The following is a 24,375-nucleotide window of genomic DNA, read 5'->3' as shown; positions in this document are numbered from 1 at the left end:
CATACAGTTTTAATTTCCAAATCTTATTTAATTTATTATTATTATTATTATTATTATTATTATTATTATTATTATTATTATTATTATTATTATTATTATTATTATTATTATTATTATTATTATTATTATTATTATTATTATTATTATTATTATTATTATTATTATTATTATTATTATTATTATTATTATTATTATTATTATTATTATTATTATTATTATTATTATTATTATTATTATTATTATTATTATTATTATTATTATTATTATTATTATTATTATTATTATTATTATTATTATTATTATTATTATTATTATTATTATTATTATTATTATTATTATTATTATTATTATTATTATTATTATTATTATTATTATTATTATTATTATTATTATTATTATTATTATTATTATTATTATTATTATTATTATTATTATTATTATTATTATTATTATTATTATTATTATTATTATTATTATTATTATTATTATTATTATTATTATTATTATTATATTATTATTATTATTATTATTATTATTATTATTATTATTATTATTATTATTATTATTATTATTATTATTATTATTATTATTATTATTATTATTATTATTATTATTATTATTATTATTATTATATTATTATTATTATTATTATTATTATTATTATTAATATTTTATTTATACCGAAATTCAAAAGATCATCTAACGAACCTTTAAAAAAAGATAGATTCGCCAAAATATAAAATTTTTGAAAAATAAATTTAAAACTATGAAAAAATGTGGGACTCACTCTGCTGGGGCTCGAAACCCGGCATTATTTCGTGAAAAATTCTAGGAAAATTCAAATAAAATTTTTTATATTAAAAAAAAATTCAAATTTCCCGCCAGCTTTCTCTACTTTACCGACAGATACACAGATTGGAAACTCATTGTAATTTTTTTTATTTGCAAATTAAGCAAGTTATGCCTATAATTGGCTAAACAATGATTCTAATTTCAGTTATTCAATTAATTTCAATTTTAATTCAATTATTAATTTTAATTTTGACTGTTTAATTAATTTTAAAGCTTTTTTTTGATATTTTAGACACGAAACGTAAATAAATTGATATTATTATTATTTTATTGCACTTAGAAAATGTTGGCCTAATAAATTTTCGGCGCAATGAAAGTTGCATTTTTTAAATATCGGCCTAATAAAAAATTGTCTGAATAAATGTTATAATTATTTTACTACGTTTAGAAAATATCTGCCTAACAACAATTTGGCCCAATGAGAGTTTTTTTTTGTTAATTAAGGTTTAATAAAAAATTTGCTGTTTTAAAATTACACTTCCTAAGATTAATAATAATAATAGTAATATTAATAATAATATAAAACCTTAATAATAATATTTCGGCCTAATAAAAATTAGTTAATGAAAAATTGAATTCCGTTTCTTTCGGCCTAATGAAGAATTTTATTATTAAAATTTTTTTTACATGTTACGTCTTAATAATAAATTGTCTGAATAGAAGTTCCACTTCTTGTGGTTCACTTTAATAATGATATTTCGGCCTAATAAAAAAAAGGTTGACTAAAAATTGCTTTTTGTTCATTTTGGCCTAATAAATAATTATCTGAATTAAAATTTCATTTTGTTTATTTTGGGCTAATAAAGAATTATCTGAATTAAAATTTCATTTAATGAATTTTGGCTTAATAAAAAATGGGCAGAATGGATGTTCCACTTTCTGTGATTCGTCTTCATAAAAATATTACGTCCTAATAAAAAAAATTGCATTTTGTATGTTTCGGCATAATAAATGAGTAAAAATTACATTTCGTTTATTTCGGCCTAATAAAAAATATTCTGAATAAAAATTGTATTTCAGATATTTTTGCCTAACAAAAATTATATTTCTTTTAATTCGGCCTAATAAATGAGTAAAAATTACATTTCGTTTATTTCGGCCTAATAAAAAATATTCTGAATAAAAATTGTATTTCAGATATTTTTGCCTAACAAAAATTATATTTCTTTTAATTCGGCCTAATAAATGAGTAAAAATTACATTTCGTTTATTTCGGCCTAATAAAAAATATTCTGAATAAAAATTGTATTTCAGATATTTTTGCCTAACAAAAATTATATTTCTTTTAATTCGGCCTAATAAATGAGTAAAAATTACATTTCGTTTATTTCGGCCTAATAAAAAATATTCTGAATAAAAATTGTATTTCAGATATTTTTGCCTTACAAAAATGACATTTTTAAAAATTCGGCTTAATAAATAATTGGTTGAGTAAAAATTGTATTTCGCTTATTTCGGCCCAATAAAAAGATATTCTGATTAAAAATGGCATTTCATATATTTTTGCCTTTAGAAAAATTTGGTTTAATAATAATTGCACTGTGTTTATTTTGGCCTAATAAAATATTGGCCTAATGAAAATTGCATTTCGTAAATTTCGATTTAAAAAGAATTGTAAAAATGTAAAAAATTGGAATAAAAATAGCATTTCATTTATTTTTGCCTGATAAAAATTGAATTTCGTATTTATAGATCTTAAAAATTTGGCTTAATAAAAATAGAAATTCTTAAATAAATTTCGACCTAATAGAAGCAAAAATTTAAAAAAACAGTATAGTAACTTTTCCAATTTTTTCCCAACCTTTTTATTTTCTTTTTTGAAAAAAACCAGCTGACAGGATGTTGTCGAAGGTCAAGGATTCTTTTTTAAACGAAAAAATGTCATAAACTTTTTTATTAGGCAATTTTGCGCAGTGAAAAAGGGAAAATAGAAGAAAAAAATGTGACCAGCGTGAAATGTCGCACCCAATAGGGATGTGAGAGAGAAAGAGAGAGAGATGAAGAGAAAAATGATGAATGAGTATGAGAAAGAGGGATTTTGAAAATCTTTGGTTTGGAGTCTGCGCGTATCCCGGATATGGTTCGACGACAACTCTCAGCAACTTGAATCTCAACGTTAAGACACCTAATAACCCATCAAAAACGAGTTCTTCATTTAAAAAAAAGACAATTTTGATTAATTAATAATAATAGTTTACCCTCCTCCCCCCTATCGTGATTATACACAATATTGACACTGATATGTTATGTAATTTGCCCCACGAGTTTCGGGATCGAAAATTTAAAAAAAAATACTTCATCTCGTTAAGATGAAAAATTAGTGCGGAAATTTTGTTTCGTGATTGGGAAATTAGAGAAAAAAAGAAGAGGGGGAAAATTGGAAAAAGTGAAAGAGGGGGAAAAATAGTGAGTGATAGAGAAAAATAGTGAGAGAGAAAAGGAGAGAGAAAGAGAGAGAAAGAAAGAAAGGGAGAGAAAAATAATAAAGTAAGAGATAAAAAACGAGAGAGAGAAAAAAACGAGAGATAAAGAGAGACACAGAGAGAGAGAGGGAGAAGGAGAAAAAAAGGAGAGAGAGAAAAAAATGCCTGGTGAGAAGACAGATGGACGACGTATGGTCCATGATTCTTGTCAAGGTGAAAATACTTTTATTCCCTTGTCACATACGGGACATTTGGCCGTCTTGCAAGGACGAAACAGAGAGACTGAAACAAAAATTGTGGAAATTGTGAAAAATCGTTTTCGACAATTTATGGAGGATAGGGATGAGGAGGAGGATTTTGAGGATGTGGCCAAGAAGGAGAGACGCATTGAAAGGGAAAGTAGACAATGTGATGATGGTGGTGGTGGTGGTGACGGTGGTGATCAGACCAGAATTTTTAAAAGAAGCAAAATTCCAAGTACAATTCCGCGATTTCATTCGAATTCGTCACGAAAAATCGATCAGAAGGTGATAATTTCCTTCAACTTTTGATATTTTTTGATTTTTAAAGTAATTTTTTTTGTAACTACTTACTTTACTGTCAATTCTAGAAATTTAAATTGCAACTGCAAAGAATAAACTGCATGCAAGCAAATTTAATTATAATATTATTAAATATTATTAAAATATTATTAATCATTATTAAAATATCATTAAAGATTATTAAAATATTAAAATATTATTAATCATTATTAAAATATCATTAAAGATTATTAAAATATTATTAAAATATTAAACATTATTAAAATATTAAACATTATTAAAATATTATTAAATACCTACTATTAAATTTAATTCAAAAACTGTACAAATTTAAATAAGAGAAGACAAACGTTAGTTTGTTTTTAAGCTGATTTTAGCTTGTACGGCTCCGGGAAAAACAACCTTAAGGAAAATTTTGATTAAAGACTCCTTTAGCTCGACAAAATAATAATATTAACTTCGACGATACGGCAATTTACTATCTTAAACAATTATTAATAAAAAATATATAATATTATGCTTAAATATATAATCTTTATTAAGACAATTCTTTATTAAGCCGAAATATAAGAAAAAGAAATACAATTTTTTTAGACAATATTTATCTTTAAGCCGAAACATAGAGAATGCAGGGCTCGAACTAAGTAGGTTCGTAAATCCCGTTAAAAAAAATGAATTTGTTTAAAGTCCGTAAAAGTCCGTTTTTTAAAAAAAAAGGTCCGTAAAGTCCGTAATTTTATTGAAAAAGCAATAAAAGTTGGTAAATTTAACGATATAATTTGGAGAATTTTTGAAACGTTCCAAATAATTGCAAAAATTCAATTATATTCAAAAGTAATAAAATTCTTTGCAAAAATTCAATCATGGTCAAACAATTTTTTAAAACTCTCATCAAAATTTCAATTATCTTTATAAATAATAAAATTCTTCTCCAAAATTCAATTATTTTCGAAAAATTTTAATAAAATTCTTTCTAAAAATTCAATTATTTCTAATATAATTTTAATAACATTTCATGAAAGAATTCAATTTTTAAAAAAGTTTTTAATAACATTTTTCGAAATAATTCAATTATTTTCTAAAATTTTCATAAATCCTTCGAAACAATTCAATTATTTTTAAAAGTAGTAAAATTCATCGTAAGAATTCAATTATTTTTCATAAATAATAAAATTTTTTTTAGGAAATCAATTATTTTCAATACAATCATTAAAAAAATTCGATTGTATTTAATAAATTAAAGAAATTTTTTCAAAGAATTCAATTATTTTCTAAAAATTTAAATAAAATTCAAAAATTAAATGTTTAATTTCAATTATTAAGAAACACGATTATTGTAAAAACTTGAAAGAAATTGGACATATTATAAAATTCAATTACTTTGAAAATTTTTAATTAAAATTATTAAAGAAACTCAATTATATTAAATTCAAAGAAATTCTTCAAAAGAATTTAATTAGGATTATGAAAAATTTTAATAAAATTATTATTCTTTCCGAAAATTCAATTATTTCCATAAATAATAAAATTTTTAGAAGAATTAAATTAAATTATTATCGAATTTTTTGACAAAAATCTTTCCATAAATTCAATGATTTGCAAATTTTTTTATTAATTTTTTCGCAACAATTCAATTATTTTCATAAATAGTAGGATAACATTTTTACAGCGATTTAATAATTTTCGTAATTAATAAAATTTCTTTTTAGGAATTCAATTATTTTCATAAATAATAAAATTTTCACAGAAATTTAATTATTTTTAAACAAACACAATTTTCATAACATTTTTTGAAAAAAATCGATTATTTAAAATGATTTTTATAAAATTCCTTGTATCAATTCAATTATTTTTAAAAATTTTCATAAAATTCTTGTGAAAATTTCAATTATTTTTATAAATAATAAAACTCATTGGCAGAATTTCAATTATTTTTAATACAAAATATTTTAATCAAATTCCTCGAAAAATTTAATTATTCTTAAAAATTTGTTGATAAAATTGCTTTTTAAGAATTCAATTTAAAAAATATTCAATTATTCAATAAGTTATTAATTTTTGTATTTAAATAATTGAATTCTAGTTGAATTTTCGAATAAAAATTGATTAAAAATGAATTTCAGTTAAAATTTTTTTTGATAATAAATGAATATTAATAATATTATATACAGCATAGAATTTTTAGAAATGATTCAATTCTGAAAAGGTTTAAATTAAAATCTTTGAAAATTAAAATTTTAACTAAAAATTCAGTGAAATTAATTTTTTTCAAAAGGTTTAATTGAATTTTTTTTGAAATTTTTTGAAGTTGTTATTTTTTCTATTATAATTATATTTAATTGAAGAATTTTTGAATAATTGAAATTTCGTGAAATTGAATTGTAAACAATTGGATACTTGAAAATTGTCAAAGAACTTTTTCGAAAAATATTAAAAATAATTGATTTAAAGAAGACTTTTGGTTAAAAATACTTGATAAGAATATTTGAATTAAAGTGATGATAATAATTTTGAAGAAATACAATATTCTTATAATATAAAATAATGATTTTAATAAATTTAATAAATTCTTATAAAACATGAAGAAAGCGATTACTCCGAGTCGAGGACTCGGAGTGATCGATATCTTCATATTTTATAGTTATTTTTATTCAACCAATTTTTTATTAGGCCGAAACAAAAAAAATGTAACTTTTATTTAACCAATTTTTTATTAGGCCGAATTAAACGAAATGTAATTTTTACACAAAAGTTTTTTTATTAGGGCATAATATTTTTATGAAGACGAGTCTCAGAAAGTGGAACTTCCATTCAAATAATATTTTATTAATCCGAAACTTACCAAATGGAATTTTTATTCATTCAATTCTTCATTAAGCCAAAATAGACGAAATTCAATTTTTATGCATACAATTTTTTATTTGGCCAAAAAAATATAATGTTTAAACAACCAATTTTTTATTAGGCCGAATTAAACGAAATCAAAATATAAAAACAAAATAAAATAATTTTGACTTAATTTAAATCGAATAAATTGAATTGAATTTTCAATTAATTTAAAAAAATAATTATTAAATTCTTCCTCTACATATTTTTTTATTAAAAAGAAATAATTTTAAAGAAATTAAATTAAATTTATATTTAAGAAATTTTAAAGAAATAATTGAAAAGTGCGGAAAAAATTAGAGAATCGTTACGAGAGAAATTTTATAGTTCAAGTGCAGTAAAGAAAAAAAAGAGGAGAAAAGAAAGGAGGAAAAAAAGAGAACACACTGTGTTCATCATCATGTAATCTTTATATCTTTCATATCAATGTGTATTTAAATTATTTAATAATTATAATTGATCTCGTGTATTCTATAATATTAGAGTGAAAATTAATTTTAATTGCGCTCATATGATTGTAATTATATATATTTACATTTTAGCCTGCTCGCGTCTCTTATAAAGTGAAAAGAAAAAGATGCTCGTGGGGGAGAAAGTTAATATAAAATCGTGTATATATAATATAACAAGCTCGTTAGATTGATTTATCGTTCTTTCCTTATTAGTAAATATAAATATACAAACTTTTATTTTCATTTATCGAGGTTTAATAATTTTTTTTAATTTTTCCTTTAATTAGGTTGTCTTCTTTTTTTTAATTTTACCTTTAATTAGGTTGTCTTCTTTTTTTTCCTTAGAAATATTTTTTCAAAAAAAAAAAATGGTTTCTTTGCTTCAATATGTGAAATATTTGATGCGCCAAGAAGAAGAAAAATGATTCTTTATGAAGCAAATCATTTTTAGGTTATGTTTCTGTTATTTTTACCTTTTTTTAAATTTTTAAATTTTTTAATTAAAAAATTAGAAGTTTCTTTGTTTTTAATTTAAAATCAAACTCAGTTTTTAATAATTTGTTTTGGGTGTAATGAAGACTTAAATAGTATTTTATTATATAGTCGATGGGCTTTTTGTATTTTAATTTTAAAAATAACAAACATAACCTAACATTTTTTTCTTCTTAGATAGCTTTCTTCAGAGGCGTGTCACATCTATTAAGTCACATTTTAACTGCAGCACAGTTTAACTTTTTCGAAAATAGTAAAATTTGTATTATTTCAATTAAATTCGATATAAAATTTAGTTTTTTAAATGTATAATACAATTAGGTATTTATACAAATAGTAAGTAGTTTTATTAGGCAACTTTTTTTTTGCTTTCTTCACTAGAAGTAATTTTTCTATCTTAATAATATAGTTACTACACAATAGGAGGCTGGCTCATTGACAGGAAAACGAAATCTTGGCAACATTACTTTTAGACAAGTCGTTGAACTCTTCATCACGTTTATTAAAATAAAAGTTGTTCTAAATCAAGAAAAATGGCATTTTAATGAAAAAGAAAAATTATGAATTTTAAAGCAAAGAAATTTTTTATAGTTCATTATTTGTCAAACACATTTTATATTTTTTATCATTTTTGCCTGAAATCACATTCAAAAATTGTCATTTTAATTTAAAATTATTTTTTTCTATAATTGACCAAAAAAATCATTGCTGCATTTTTATTTATTTATTTATTTATTTATTCAAAAAATCGTTTTTAGTTTTTTTATTAACATACTTTTATTATCAACTAAAAATAATTTATATTAAAGTTTAAAAATCACATTTTATTGCAAAATAGAGAAAATCTGTCAAATTAGGAAAAAAAAAGTAAAGCATTTTTGACATGAGTAATTATAGACTTAAAATATGATAAAAATTATGCGATAAAAATTCTGAATAATCATGAAATTGATACAGGAAGATATTGATTGCTTTCGTCTATATATAATTCGTAAAATTTCTGACTAATTTTGTTTTTCTGTATAATTTCAATATATAATATAGATATATACGTATAGAATATATAAGCTTTCATCGAATAATAAAAGAGCGTATAATAGAAATCGTTGGAGAAAATTGCTAGAGAAAGTCTGCGTATAGTATAATCTGAACTTCTGTACATACAAGGATTGATAAATTATACATTTTGCATATTATGCGGTTTTTTTTCTTCTTATTTCTTTCCAAAATGCGATTATGAAGAACTATTAAAGTTATGTTTTACTTTATTAATATTGTTGTACGATAAATTTTATTATATTGGCAATATGGTATTATAATTATTGTATATTATAAAAAATTATACTGCGCTCTCTAAATTATAGAATTAGTAAAAAAATTTACTAATTTGAATGACTGACTTTCTGTTTTTGAACTAGTAAATTTTGTACTTTAATAAATAGTTATTTTTATACTAATTTATTAGTAAAATTTACTAATTCAAAATCGGTCAGAAAATATTTTAACTCTTTTTGAATTTTTATATTTTGATAAAAATTCATGGATTTTGAAATTCATGCGTAATTTTGTAGAAAATATGTTTTTGAATCCATAAAAATATTTCCAAATGAAAAAATTAATTTTCATAATTGTTGAAGCATTTTTTTTTTTTTTGAATTTTTGAAAAAAAAATGCTTCAAAAATTATGAAAATCAATTTTTTCATTTGGTATTTTTATTCCAAAAATTATAAACATATTATATTTCGTTTATATTTTTAAGAGAAAACTTTATAAGAATATTGAAAATTAATTTTGAAATATACGTAAAATTTTGTAAAAATTAGATCGTTTTTTTTTAAATTGTCTTCAGAGTGCTTTTTCTTCTTCTCTTTAATGGGGAAGGGAATTAAAAGAGAATAATAATATACTAACGATCAATTGTTACTTTATAGTCGTATATATACACTTGACAATAAAATTACAATTGCACATCTTCATATAAATGACGTCACACGTACATTTCTCCGATAAAGGTGTGTTGCAATTTTTATAAATACAAATTGCAAATGATTCACAAACTCTAGGAAAATTTTTCATTTTATCTTTATTTTCTCTATCATAAAAAATTTAATTCATTCAAAAAATTGATAAAAAATTTACCAAAATTCTTAATTTAAAAAACAAAACTACAATTTAAAAAAAAAATTTAGCGTCGACGCTGAGCTTTGAAAAGAATTTTTTTAAGTTTCTTACAATTTACCAAGTTTCTTGTTTTAAAAAAACAAAACTACAATTAAAAAAAAAAATTTAGCGTCGACGCTGAGCTTCGAAAATAATTTTTTGGGACTTATTCATTTTATCTTCATTCTCTTTGTCATTAAAAATTTCATTCATCCAAAAATTGATAAAAAATTCACCACTTTTTTAAAAAATTTAATTAAAAAACAAAACTACAATTTAAAAAATTTTTTTGTTAAATTCAAGGTCAATTAAATTGATTTCAGGTGGAGGGTAACGAGAGATACGATTCCCAGGGTCAGCAGCCGTCGAAACAACAACGTTTAAATTCATTCTCATCGCACACCCCTAGTGGCGTTGTTGTCGCAACCTTATCAGCAGCAGCAGCAGCAGCAACGAACGGCGAAGAATGCGTCGGCGTGAAAGGAACGACAACGACGACGACGACTCCAACATCAACAGTTTCTAATAAACTCGAGTCAAATAAAGTTGAGCATGATTTACAATTTTATCGTTCGAATTTTAATTACGATATTAATGGTAGTGCTGGTGGAGGTGGTGGTGTCGAATCAAAAAAAATTCATCAACAATTATTATTGGCAAGCAATTCAAATTGGAGTCAAAAAAATATTGTCGATGTCAATGTTGACGACGACAATGACGACAATGAAGGCGATGTTGACTATGACGATGTCGTTCACGTTATAAAACCACGAACAAGAATAATAAATGCCAATAAAACAAGAGCAAATCAACAACTTTCATCGAACATCATTGATAGTTGTCGATCTCATTCAAAACAACAGAATGTCATGGAGCCGGAACACAAGGAGGAAATTTGTCACGATTCCAGTTCGCCGAGTCCCGAGGTAAATTTTCGTTTCCAAATTTTTAACATTTCTTCTACTTTTCTTGAATTTCGACTCGAAAATACTTTATTTTTCATTTGCAGCATTTTTTTTTAAATAATAAAAATAAAAAAAAATAGTAAGTGCTAAAGGGTTTGTTTCGTTTATTCTTGAAAGATAAAAAACAGCATCTTTTTTATTTTTTTTATTAATATTTAATAAAAAAAATAGTAAAAGCTAAAGGGTTTGTTTCGTTTATTCTTGAAAGATAAAAAACAAATAAAAAATAATATTAAAAAAGAGAATATAATTATTATCCTGTTCAATTAGGTATTTATTTCTGTTTTCAACTCTGAAGATTTAAAAAAAAATTACTTTTCCACTAATTCTAATTCCAAAATAAATAAAAATTTCTTCAAAAAAAAAACGTTTCTAAAATGAAAAAAAAATTTTAAAAAAGGTTTTTAAAATTAAAGGGATTTTGAAAAATAAAAATAAGTTAACAAAATTTTGACTTTAAAACAATTTAATAAATAAGAATTTAAATAACTTGCTGACAATTGAAATAATTTAGTAAATTAATTATAATTTATAATTTTTAAAATTATAGTAATAAATTGATAAATTTATAAATAATTAATAACTAATTAATTTTTCTATTATTTAAATTAATTCTCAACAACGAAAGTAGACAATAATAATTTTGTAGAAACTGAATTTAAAGATAATCAGAAAAATATTTTTAATTTTAAGCAAGTAGTTTGAATTAATTAAATTAATAGACTAATTAATTAGATAAATAAGTCATTAAATATTTTAAATCTCTTATTATGAAGTAAGTCAGTAAATATTTTAAATTAATTTTAATTTCCTGTTTAATTAAATCAAAAATTAATAATGCCCCGAATTAAATACTGAATTTAATCTTGAATTTCGAAAGGGGCTCAATTCTACAAAAAAAACGATAAGAGTCATTTTCGCTAGCATAGGTTATAGAAAAGTAATTCTTACTGTTTTTCGATTGGGGATCCCCTTTTAAAATTAAATGCGTAATTAATTTTTTAAAAAATTAATTATTAATTTAATATTCAATAAATTTCGTAAATTGCAGCAAAAGTAGAAAAATAAGAGCGAGATTTTTATTTTCTTTTTGAATTTTGAAAAAAAACATCTGGTTTTTTCGGGGAAAGTATATTTATATATCTACTTAAATTTTTGGGAGGTATGTGAAAATAAATATAAATATATATTTTCCTTTGAATAATTTGTCAGGGGGGTAAGCTGATTTTTATTTTGGTGCATGCAGTTCCCCAAAACATGCTTAAAAATGTTTTCGTCTGTATATATGAGGAAAAGGAGGATTTTACCACTACCAACATTCATATATATTGAATACAACTACCACTGCGGGTATTGATTTTACGCCGCAACATTCTCTCCTTCCATCCTCCGCGCCCTTTTACTTTTACTCCTCCTTGTGTGTGTCTCTATTTTGCTTCAAGACTCGACCCTTTTTTTCGTACACAGAACTATCGCCATAAACTTATCTTCTATTTTTTTTTAGTTCTGCGTAAATATCTAAGTTTTCTAGGTTCCTTGCACTATTCTCGCAGTTTTTTTTATTTATAAAAGAAGTATTTTTACTATTACAGAAGTAATTAACCAGCGAATATGAAGTAATAAAGATAAACATTAACAAATCTGTTAATAATACATTAATTAGTATATTCGAATGTTTTCGATTATTACAATATTAACATTTTTTGAACATTAGGAAAATTTTGTTTTTTTGTATTTTTTTAGATTTTCGGAAGAGGTGGCAAGGGATATGAAAACGATGCGAGTAGCGAGGACGATAGTAGGCCAAGTTCTTCTTTGCAAACACAAAGATTATCCTCTCTTTATCATGGAACTTGGCCTGTGAAACGTGACGTTTGGAATAATCAACAATACAATTTTCCTAATCCTACTTCTTCTGTACTTCAGAATGTAAGTTTTGTGATTTTTTTCATTTCTTTTATTTGAAAAAAGTTGCTCCTATACATTAGTTTGGTTAAAGCGTTGAAAATACGGTTTTTTCAAACATAACCTAAAAAATATCTTTACATTTTTTCACATATTTTGCACTAAATTCACTAAATTGACATTAGATTCGTAATCAGACCTTGAAAACCCTCAAATAGTAAATTTTAAGCAATTTCGATCCGCCATTTTGAATTTTTTAAATCTGACGTCAGATTCATAATCAGCGATCCCGAAAACCCCCAAGTAACAAGTTTCAAACAAATTTAAATAGTTTTTAATTTTTATCCGCCATGTTGGATCCGCCTTTTTGAATTTTTAAATGCTCTTGTCAGATTCGTAATCAGCGATCCCGAAAACCCCCAAGTAACATGTTTCTTGCGAATTCGTTCAATTTGAACATTCATCCGCCATATTGGATCGGCCATTTTGAATTTTTAAAAACTGATGTCATATTGTATTGTAGAAAAGCCTTTAAGTCGAATTTTGACTACCAAAATTATAAACCATCTATGAGGCGAGGCGAAAAATCCCTTTTTTTCTCACATGTGTTTTTTCTTGATTCATCTTTCAGGAGATGGCGAGTATCATGAGTTACTCATCAGCATCGGGCGTTGGTGGTGGATCATCATCAATAGCCGGTGGTCAGAGTCATCGACGACTTGGCGGCAAAGTTGATGTGGTCTACAGTTTATTGGGAATGTTGGGTCGCAGTGAGGGACGTGACGACATGAGTGCGACCCTCCTCTCAATGACTAATTCAATCGAGAATTGTCGTGTCATGAGACAATCGGGTTGTTTGCCGCTATTAATTCAATTGATTCACGCGCCGGACCAGGATCATGAGACGCGGGAACGAGCAGCCCGTGCTTTGCACAATATCATACAGGCACGAAGCGATGAACGCGTTGGACGTCGTGAGGTACGAGTTCTACGTCTTTTGGAGCAATTGCGCGATTATTGTCAAACTTTAAGGATTTCCCTTGAAACAATGGGTCATACGCGTGATGATCTTGAACGTCATCCGGGAGCGACGATTGCCGCACTCATGAAATTGTCCTTTGATGAGGATCATCGTCATGCAATGTGTCAACTTGGGGGTCTTCATGCGGTGGCCGAACTTATTGAAATGGATCACACGGCGCATGGTAGTGAGTGTGAGGATCCGAATTGTATTACTTTGAGGAGATACGCGGGAATGGCGCTCACTAATCTGACATTTGGGGACGGAAATAATAAGGCGCTGCTGTGTTCGTTTAAGGATTTTATGAGATCTCTGGTGTCGCAATTGCAGAGTCCAAGTGATGATTTGAGACAAGTGACCGCGAGTGTTTTGCGAAATCTCTCCTGGAGGGCGGACAGCAGCAGTAAGCAGACACTTAGGGAAGTTGGGGCTGTGATTGGTTTGATGAGGGCAGCAATGGAGGGGAAGAAGGAATCAACGCTGAAGAGCATACTCTCCGCTCTGTGGAACCTCTCGGCCCATTGCAGTACGAACAAGGTGGATATTTGTGCGGTGGAGGGTGCTCTCTCTTTCCTGGTCGATATGTTGAGCTACAAGGCTCCTTCGAAGAATTTCGCGATTGTCGAGAACGCGGGCGGCATTTTGCGGAACGTCTCCAGTCACATTGCGGTTCGGGACGATTATCGCACGATAGTTCGCGAACGCGGGTGTCTCCAGGTTCTCCTCCGTCAACTGAGATCGCCGAGTCTAACGATCGTCAGCAATGCGTGTGGTGCACTGTGGAATCTTTCGGCGCGTTGCGCTCACGATCAACGCCTCCTCTGGGACCTCGGTGCCGTGCCAATGCTCCGCAGTCTCGTCCACTCCAAGCACAAAATGATCTCCATGGGCTCGAGTGCCGCTCTAAAGAATCTTCTCAGCGCTCGACCGGGTTGCAACAATTTGGTACATCTCGATTCGACCGCTCGCGGTCTAGGACTCTCCACATTGCCCACCCTCGTAGCCCGTCGTCAAAAGGCCCTTGAGCAAGAAATCGATCAAAGTCTTGCCGAGACGTGCGAGAACATCGAACCCAGCACGTCACCAATAGAGAAATTCGCGTTCAAAATGGAACAACCAAATCTCATCGCCACGAAATTGTCATCAAGTCATCAGCAACCGGGACCGTCGGGTATCAATCGTTACCCAAGCGTCGCACGCAGTGAGAGTCGGGAATCAATGCGTTCCGTCACCAGTACACACTCGGACACGATATTCGAAAAAGTGAAAATGAATGGAGCAATCGATCATCAAATCCGCCAACAATCGGCCTCCCTCCACTCTGCCGTGGGCTTCGAAATAGGACCAATTGGCGATTCAGTCAAGTCCTCACAATCGGAGAAAAAATACGCCCAGAGGTATAAAAACGCAGGCATAAATCGCATGAAACCAGATGGAGATTCCATGTTGAAACGTACGGGCTCCACGATCTCTTGGTCGACCCCCGATCAGGAGGCCGCATGCTCACAGGCTCTTCATTCCTCCGTCGAGGATAGACTCTCGCAGGCGAGTTCTACCGATTTCTCCTTATCCTCCGATCATCAACATTGCATCGAAATCAAGAAAACAGAAAGTGGCGTTAAAGTTAAAACATCCGTCGATAATGGAAAATTCCCCGAACAAAATGAAACCCATATAATTGAAAAAATGGGCGGAAATTATGGAGAACCTTTCTGTGATTATGCAGAAACGGATTTAGATCAGACAACGGATTATAGTTTACGTTACGCTGAACACAATTCAGATGATGAGAAACAAAGTTCCGCTTATTTCACTTGTTCGGAGCAAAATGTTTTAAATGGCGATACCGTGAAGACATATTGCACCGAAGGAACACCATCGCAAATGTCACTGAATTCTTCAAGAGCAACTTCCGCTTCGGATTTACAGGAGGATATTCGTCCAAGGAATTTGTTTAGAACAATCACGGGCTCGAGAATATCGGCACATCATTATGGAGTTGATGAACAAATCACATCTGGCGAAGGTGCAATTTTTATTTTTATATATCAAATAGAAATAGAAAGTTTATTAAAGAAAGTTATTTGTAATTATAGCATTGTGAAGAAATTCCGATTTTGAGTATTTTAATTCTTGTTTTTGTAGATTCCGGAGCCGCTAGTTTTAGATCGTTGACAATTGATGACGAGCACAAAATCACAAACGATTCGAAGCACAAAGAATTCGAAAGAAAGTCGAGAAAAACTTCGTCTCCGTGTCCTGTGAATCTTATTAGCGAGGATGATGACGATGATGATGATCAAGGACTTCTTGCCGCATGCATTAACATTGGAATGCAAAAGAATAACAGGTATTGTGTTTTTTCATCGAAAAAATGATTGATTTTGATTATTATTTTCTTTTTTTCATGAATTTATTTTTTTTCAGACACAGACAATCATTTAGACGTAACAGCCTTGAGGAAGAGGAAATACAAACTGAATGCAATTTAACTCGATATGAAACCAGCACTGAATTGAATCGAGTGGATAACACAGTGACTCCAAATGTTCAGACGCGAAAAAATTCCCGTTATAGTATGCAGGAAATTATGTACGATTTCTCAAGTGAGGTAAGTGAGGCGAAAAAAGAGATTCCTGTATTGCAGGACGAGAAATCAAAAGATACAAAATCATCAATTGATCGAGTAGAAATTTCTTCTGAAGAAATTGTCATTAGTGGAAGTTGTGAATCGTTTGATTCTGTTGAGCGTTCAGAGCAAGCTCTCTTGGAATTTTGTATTCAATCGGGAATTCCAAAGGTCACTAACGATTCGTCAATTGTTAATGCTCGGGAAATTATTGAAATCGCTGGCGACACCGTCGACGCTGTGTCTAAATCAATATTAACTGATGATGAGGAAACTATCAAAGAGGATGAAACTCATAAAGTTGAGGAAGTTTATCGACGTCAACGCGATCCGGACGCAATGATCGCTTCATTAGATCGTCTTACGGCAACTTTAGTTCAACAAACGGAAGCAATGCGGGAACGTGACTCCAATGCAATGAAGCAAAGTTTACAGAGTGATACATGGAACGAAGATTCGCCGAATGACGTCTCTTTCCCTAGTATCAGCGTCAGTGCACCTCTAATAGGTTCATTTAAAAGCGACGCTATCGATGAGACTTCCGTCACGAAAACTTCTTCCGAAAATCTGCAAAATTCCCCGGATCGTAAGATTGAGAATATTTCGGAAAATTTACAGAATCGAGAAATGACAGATTCGTTACTTATCGAGGTGGAAGCAATAAAACTCGCGCAAGTTGTCTCTGATCAATCCCTCAGTTCGAGTTACATAACAGCCCCGGATCACAGTGAAATGTATACAATTCGCGATCATAGTTTTTCCGTCTCAATGCCCGTGAGGCCAAAGAATACGCCGACTTGCACGCAACGCAAAAAGTCTCTCCCACTTGGCGTTGTCGCGAAACGCGCCCTAAGTTACAATCAAAGTCACACCACGAGTCTGGAGAATCTTTCCCAGTTGGAAAACGTAAAACCACCCTCGATAATGGACGAGGTACTCGATATCGCCGACATGGAAAACAGCATGATCAGTGTTGCTAGTATCATCTCTGAGATTGCCGACACAAAAGAAGATTCTCACAGTGATTCGGTGTTCGATATGGTCAAACCCGTCGCGAATGTTCTATCGATGACGTGTCTCCGTTACGCGGAATCGCTACCGTTGAGTGGTAACAATAGTCTGAGCGAGTGTCTCGAGAATATTAACCCCCCCTCGCTTTTCAATGAAGTCACCGAAATGGACGAGACCCTGTGCAGTGATACTCTTTGCATTGACGTCGATTTTCGCTGCGACGAAGCCTATTACATTGATCGAATCGATGAAGCCAATGATACCGACGAAGCGGCGACGCCAATTCCAAGTTCCGCCGAATCCACCCCAAAGAAACGTCTTCGCGGGCACTTGACTCCAAAACAAAAGCGCCAATTAGCGAAAGAACGCTACAAAACATATACAATTGCCGCCGAAATCGTCAAAAAGGAAGAGGACAGACGAAAACTCGAACAGAGTCTTCCGCGTCTCACCCCAAAGCAACGTCGTCAAGAGGATCGTAATCGTTTCCAGACGCAAGTTCTCGACACTCCTCTCGACCTAAAACCAAAAGTACCCGAACCTGAAATTGAGAAACCAAAAGATTGTCAGACAGATAAAATCGAATCGCCTGTTAAATCCGGTATCCCAATGCTTAGGAAAGTTGCTCCCAAAACACGCGAACGGGGAAAAGACGAAAGATTCAGAACGCGAACAATCAACGACAGTTGTCTGATGAATTTCCAACACACCATGCTTGAACAGAACGCGAATATTGTACTAAATACCCTAAACGAAACATCAAAGGGCGACGAACTCCTGGATTGTGAAACCCTAAGTCTCGTCTCCAACGAATCCGGTTCCGAACACTTCCTGCAAATGCGATTCAACAACGGTGAATCGAAACGCGAGAGCCGAACCCGCGTCTTCAGTTACGCAACACCGTCCGATGTTCGTGAAACAAACCAGTCTGAATTCGTCCCACCGACTCCAGCGGAATATATCAAGAAATCTCAGGAAATCGGTAATGGAAGTCAAATTCCAGAAAGTAGAAAAGGAAGACTGACGGAACGAGCGAAGAGTCTAGAACCAGAAGAATCGGAGGGCATGTCAAGCGATGATGATGAGAGACAGGAGGAATCAAAGGGACCCCGGATTGTTAAACCCGGAATCATTAGTCGAGCCGTGAGTCTTGAGGCTGAGGATATTCCAAAAGGAATTCGTGGTAGGCGAAAACCACTGTTTTCGAATCCTCCTAAAAAAGTGACGCCACAATCGTCGCCATCGAAGCAGAGGGGCAGCGCTATTCCGATTGGTCGCAGTAACACGTCGCCGATTGTTCGCGCTACTCGCGCAACTACTCTACGTCAAAATACCAACACGTCCCGAGAAATTTCCAAATGGAGTCCGAAGCATGGAAATTCTTCATTAAATCCACAAGGTAATTGTTCAAATTTGTTTTAGGTACTTTATAGTTGAGACAGAAAAATCAGTACATAATGATGACTTACCAGTCGTTATGTAATGATTTTTCGAGTTGTCTCACACCAGGTTGTGCTTCGTTGCTGTACTTTTTTAACTACCAACTCACCAGTAGCTAATTCCAATAAAAAAATGTCCAATTCTTAATAGATTACGCACGCCGCTGGATACGGATCATGTGGTGAGTTGATTAGTTCCCCACGATCGCTAACTGTTCTAATCGTACCTCAAGTGTCTCACTTGAAAATCTCTGGCATTCACAATAGCTTTTCATCAAATCTTTTCCAAATATTTCCGTTATTCACTGAAGGTTTCTATGAAAGTTTTTGTAGATAATTGTTTTTTAGATAGGTCTCACAAGTTAGGAGACATTCACTTTAGCGTTTTATCAATGTTTTTGATGATAATTGGCCTCCATACAGCAAAATCCGCGAGTTTAGGAGACATTCACTTTATGATTTTACCGAGATTTTTGATGATTTGTGTTCATATTGATTCTGCAATGTTAGGGGACTTAGGCTCTAGGCCTTTTTACCCTAGTTTTTGAAGATAATAGACGTCCAGGCGGATTTTATAAGATTAGAAGACATTCACTCTAGTGATTTATCAAAGTTTTTGACGATATTTTGCCTTTATACCGTATCCGCCAGTTTGGAGACATTCACTTTAGGATTTTATTAAAGTTTTTGATGATATTTGGTCTCGATACGGATACCACGTATTTAAGAGACATCACAGTAGTTTTCTATCAAATTTTCTTATGGTAATTGGTCTTCGTACAGACGCCATCAATTTAGAAAACATTTACTGTAAGTTTTTACCAAAGTTTTTGAAGATAATTAATGTGGAGACAGGTCCCGAATATTAGGAGACATTTACTCTACCGTTTCATCAAAGTTTTTGATAATTGTTCTTCGTACAGACCCCATCAAATTAGGAGACATTTACTGTAGGTTTCTACCAAAGTTTTTGAAGATAATTAATCTGTAAACAGGTCCCAAAAGATTAGGAGATATTCACCCTAGCGTTTCATCAAAGTTTTTGATGATATTTGATCTCCATAAAGTATCCGCCAGTTTAGGAAACCAAGGTTTTTGATGATATTTAGTCCCCACATTGATTCTGGAACTTTAGGAGATATTCACTCTAGAGTTATCGAAGTTTTAGATGATTTTTAGCCTTCATACCGTATCCGCCAGTTTAGAAGACATTGACTTTAGGATTTTACTAAAGCTTTTGATGATATTTGGTCTGTACACTGATTCCGTGATTAAGAGACGTTACTTTAGTTTTTTATCAAAGCTTCTGGAAGTAATTGGCCTTTGTACAGATCCCACTAATTAAGATAATTAATGTTTAGACAAATCCTAAGTTTAGGATATCTTCTCCCTAGCATTTTATCAATGTTTTTGACGATAATTGGTCTTCGTACTGACCAAAGTTTTTGAAGATAATTAATCTGTAAACAGATCCCAAAAGTTTAGGAGATTATTCACCCTACAATTTTATCAAAGTTATTTATATTTGTTCTCTATGCCATAACCGCCAGTTTAGGAGACACTCACAATAGGTTTTTACCAAAGTTTTTGATAATATTTAGACTCCACATTGATTCCGTAAGTTTCGGAGACATTCACTCTAGAGTTTTATCAAAGTTTTTGATGATATTTGGCCTTTAAACCGTGTCCCCTAGTTTTGGAGACATGCACTTTAGGATTTTACTATTGTTTTTGATGATATTTGATCTCTATACTGATACCGCAAATTTAGGTGACCAATATATCATAGTTTCTAATGGTAATTGTTCTTCGTACAGGTCTCGAAGATTAGGAGATATTCTCTCTAGCGTTTTATCAAAGTTTTTGATGATATTTAGCCTCTATACCGTATCTGCTAGTTTAGGAGACATTTACTTTTGGATTTTACAGAGGTTCTTGATGTTGATTGATTTCACGATGTTAGGGGACATTTGCTATAGGTTTTACCAAACTTTTTGAAGATAATTAATTTGCAGACAGCTCCCAAAAGTTTGGGAGATATTCAGCCTGGTATTTTATCAAAGTTTTTGATGATATTTATTCTCCATATAGTATCCGCCAGTTTAGGAGACATTTACTGTAGGTTTATCCAAAGCTTTTGATGACATTTAGTCTCCACATTGATTTCTCAAGTTTAGGGGACGTTCACTTTATGATTTTACTAAAGTTTTTGATGATATTTGGTCTCTATACTGATTGCGTGAGTTTAAGAGACATCACTGTAGCTTTTTATCAAAGCTTCTGATTGTAATTCGTCTCTGCAAAGACCCCAATAATTTAGGAGATATTTACTGCAGGTTTTTACCAAAGTTTTTGAAGATAATTTATCTTCGTACAGATCTCTCTAGTTAAGGAGACATCACTGTACCTTTTCTTCAAATCTTTTAATGATATTTGTTCTCGATACTGATTCCGCGACATTAGAAGTTATTAATTTTAGGTTTTAACGGAGGTTTTTAATGATAATTGGTGTTCCTGCAGATCCCGCAAATTTAGGAGAGTTTTATAGGGTCCCAATGATAAAACTAAATACTTCCAATAAAGTGAACCCCCATGTAGAATTCTCTTTAGAATTTTCCTTTAGAATCTCTTTTCTCTCTTTTTCAGGAGCTTCATCACCAAACGACAAGAAATTAAAGCGTAGCTCAATCCCCCAGAAAGGATCATCAATAACCATCGCAAAAGCAATGAAACGTCACAGTTCACCGCCAATTAAACTCGAGCGTCAGGGAACATTTACAAAAGACGAGCCAGAAGTGGAGAATGCACCCACTGTCCCATCGCTTCCAACATCACCAGCAAGATCGAAAATCGCCAAACCAAAAGTCACAATGATACCGGGAAAAAAGAATTTCGAAGCAAAAAAACTCGAGACAACATCAATTCCAAAGAAAATTGTCACAAATCTCGAGAGTTCAATTCCAAAGAAAATAGTCACAACCCTGGGTCAACGATCGAACAGTAATTCGAATATTCAACCACAAAAACGTACCAAGGAAGCGACAAGTAAAATTGCAAGTTTATGGAAGAGGGTCGAGGACAGTAAATTAAAGCAAAAACTTGGGAAACCCGATACTAGAAAATGGATAACGGGCAATGGACCACAAGTTGATGATGACGATGACGACGACGATGATGATGATGTCGAACAAGTGGATAATTCAAATTTTCGATTATTTCGCAGTTCAACATTTGAGGGAATGCCAAAAACGATAAGTGACTCGTCAATTGCGTTGAAATACGCAAAACCCGAAATGCAGTGTAATGGAATGAAATATCGGAACTCATGTGATCTCAGTGGAATTCCAGTGAAACATCCCGAACGTAAATTAACTCAGGAGGAGAATATTATTTTTCGAAATGCAAAATATTCCGATTTAACGACTGATGTCGTCGAAATTGACATTACAAAGAGAATATCAAGATTGGGTTCATTTATTCGTGTTGATGAATCATCATCGTCGTCGTCTTCCGGTGTAAAGGAAATTGCTGCTGGTGGAGGTGGTTTACGTACAACAGCATCGGCAATTGTGCCGCCATTTAATTATAATCCACATTCTGGAATTACACAGCAATTCAACGCCAAAGATCGTAAGAGTTTGATTGATGGACAGGATTTTAAATCCGATATTGTCACAGGTTCTGCTCGTGTAACGACAGTGTAAAGAAGAAAAGAAAGGAAAAAAAAGAACAATTTTTTTTTCAGTTTGTGATACTTAGGAACAATGGTGACTTTTGTTTCGTCGTAGATCGAATACCTGGGAATTTTTATTTGGTGTTCGATCTATAATTGCGTTTCTTTTTTGCCTCTTCCCAATTGGAGTCATGAAATTGATTTAAGGAATGAAAATTTTTTTTCAGTTTGTTTGGAATTCCTTGAGGCGAGGATTGAGAAAAGAATCATTTTGAAGGAAAAAATTATTAATTATTAAGTAAAAATAATTATTGCTAGATAATTAATTGTTGGTGATAAATATTAATAATATTAAATATTAATTAATTGTTAGTTACTATTAAATAGTAAGTAATTATTAGTTACTATTTATCAATAATTAATTATTAGTGTATGAAAAGCGAGAGCGCACGCGCAAGCGTCGAAGTGGGGCAATGGGAGTGAGAGAGACATTTCGGTTCTTCTCTCTCGCACTCATTGTGCCCGCTGCGGCGCTTAAGCTTCGTACACACCGGCAAAAACTAATTTTCCATGAAAAACAAATTTTTGAATATTTTCAAAATAAATGAAAAACGAGAAGTTTTCGAAAAAAAACTGTTTTTTAAGTTAAATGAAACTTATGAAATTTAAAAAGAATTTTGGAAAAAATTTATTTTCCAAGAAAATTTTATTTTAAGCTATAAAAATTATGCGAAAGAGAATATTTTTTTTTTACTTGAGTAAAAAAAATTAGGATTTAAATTAATTTCATGACACCATGATTATTTTTTTTTTTTGCCAAATCTTGTATTAATGTTAAATGTTAATTAAGAAAGAAAAACAACAGTCCATTTTTTAATGAAAAAAGAAAGAAAATTTTTCTCTTAAATTAAGACTCGAAAAAATTCCTGTTTAGACATGAAAGAAAAAAAATGAATTTTCTACTATGTCTTTAATTCCGACTAGTCATTAATATTTTTCTTTTTTCTTTTTACTATTTTAGTAAAAGAGAAATCGACACTTATTTATTTAGTTATTATTTAATATTTGATTTAAAGAAAATCAATTTTTAAACAGAACAAATTTTCAAACAAAAGATTCAGATTTTTAAGAGAAATAAGAAAATAAGTCCAGTAATTTTTAATTGTTTCAGTGAGATATGATATTTGAATAATTTAAATAAAAAAAAATTTAGATTCGTTAACATTTATTTTAAATTATTCGTGTTAGAAATTTTTTTTCAAAAAAAATTCATTTATTGATATAAAGTAGTTTATTTATATAAAAAAAAATTTTTGATTTTAAATTCTAATTTTGTAGAATTGAAAAATTAATGTAAAAAAAATAAAAAAAAATTAAGTTTAATAAAAATTATTAGTTTTAAAGGATAAAGATTTGAATACTTACTGAGAAGAAGGTTACAATTTTAAAAAATACATGTTCAATGTTTTTATTTCATCTTAAAATATTATTTTTACTAATTAATAATAAGATTATAATTTTTGTTTTTTAAAATACTTTTTTGCATTCGATTATGTGATGAGCGATTACTTTTAAAAAAACTAAGAAGGAAAAAAATATTTGTAGACAAAAGTTAAAAGAGCTGATGTTCTGAGTTTAAGATCTTATGTAGATTTTTCATGGTGTGTGTAAATACATATTCAATAATACGTCGATTAATTCAATATTAATTATTCACTGATCTTAAAAAAAAGGAAAAAAAATTTGGCGTACACATTATAATAATGATTGTACTAACTTATTTATTCAAATTCTGTATATAAAGATCAATGAATAAAATTTTTAGGGAAAGGTTAGTGAAATGGGCGTGTAAAAGTTTATAACCAAGTAAATTTATTTGATAAATCGGGAATTTCAGAAGCGAGAAAGAAAATAAACATTAGTA

The 24,375-nt window shown here is 29.9% G+C and overlaps 1 protein-coding gene across 4 annotated transcripts in view; it reads left to right on the top strand.

Moving 5' to 3' along the window:
• The window catches only part of LOC122499764, a 67,037-nt gene extending 43,909 nt beyond the window's left edge, over positions 1-23,128 (top strand). For 3 of the 4 annotated variants that reach the window (XM_043608265.1, XM_043608266.1, XM_043608268.1), the window contains 6 exons: positions 10,132-10,734; positions 12,517-12,702; positions 13,310-15,725; positions 15,845-16,049; positions 16,127-18,738; positions 21,425-23,128. In XM_043608265.1, the coding sequence (XP_043464200.1) occupies positions 10,132-10,734; positions 12,517-12,702; positions 13,310-15,725; positions 15,845-16,049; positions 16,127-18,738; positions 21,425-22,482 (7,080 nt within the window). In that variant the 3' untranslated portion in view covers positions 22,483-23,128. Of the gene's footprint in view, positions 1-3,320; positions 3,803-10,131; positions 10,735-12,516; positions 12,703-13,309; positions 15,726-15,844; positions 16,050-16,126; positions 18,739-21,424 lie in introns of those variants that run through there. The other variant, XM_043608267.1, reaches the window with a different exon arrangement.
• The last annotated feature ends 1,247 nt before the right edge of the window (positions 23,129-24,375 follow it).

This window comes from Leptopilina heterotoma, unplaced genomic scaffold, assembly GCF_015476425.1.
Source record: "Leptopilina heterotoma isolate Lh14 unplaced genomic scaffold, ASM1547642v1 Lhet_174, whole genome shotgun sequence".
NCBI classification, from domain to species: domain Eukaryota; kingdom Metazoa; phylum Arthropoda; class Insecta; order Hymenoptera; family Figitidae; genus Leptopilina; species Leptopilina heterotoma.
The sequence above is the reverse complement of the archived record's forward strand: the minus strand, read 5'-3'. Positions and strand labels throughout refer to the sequence as shown.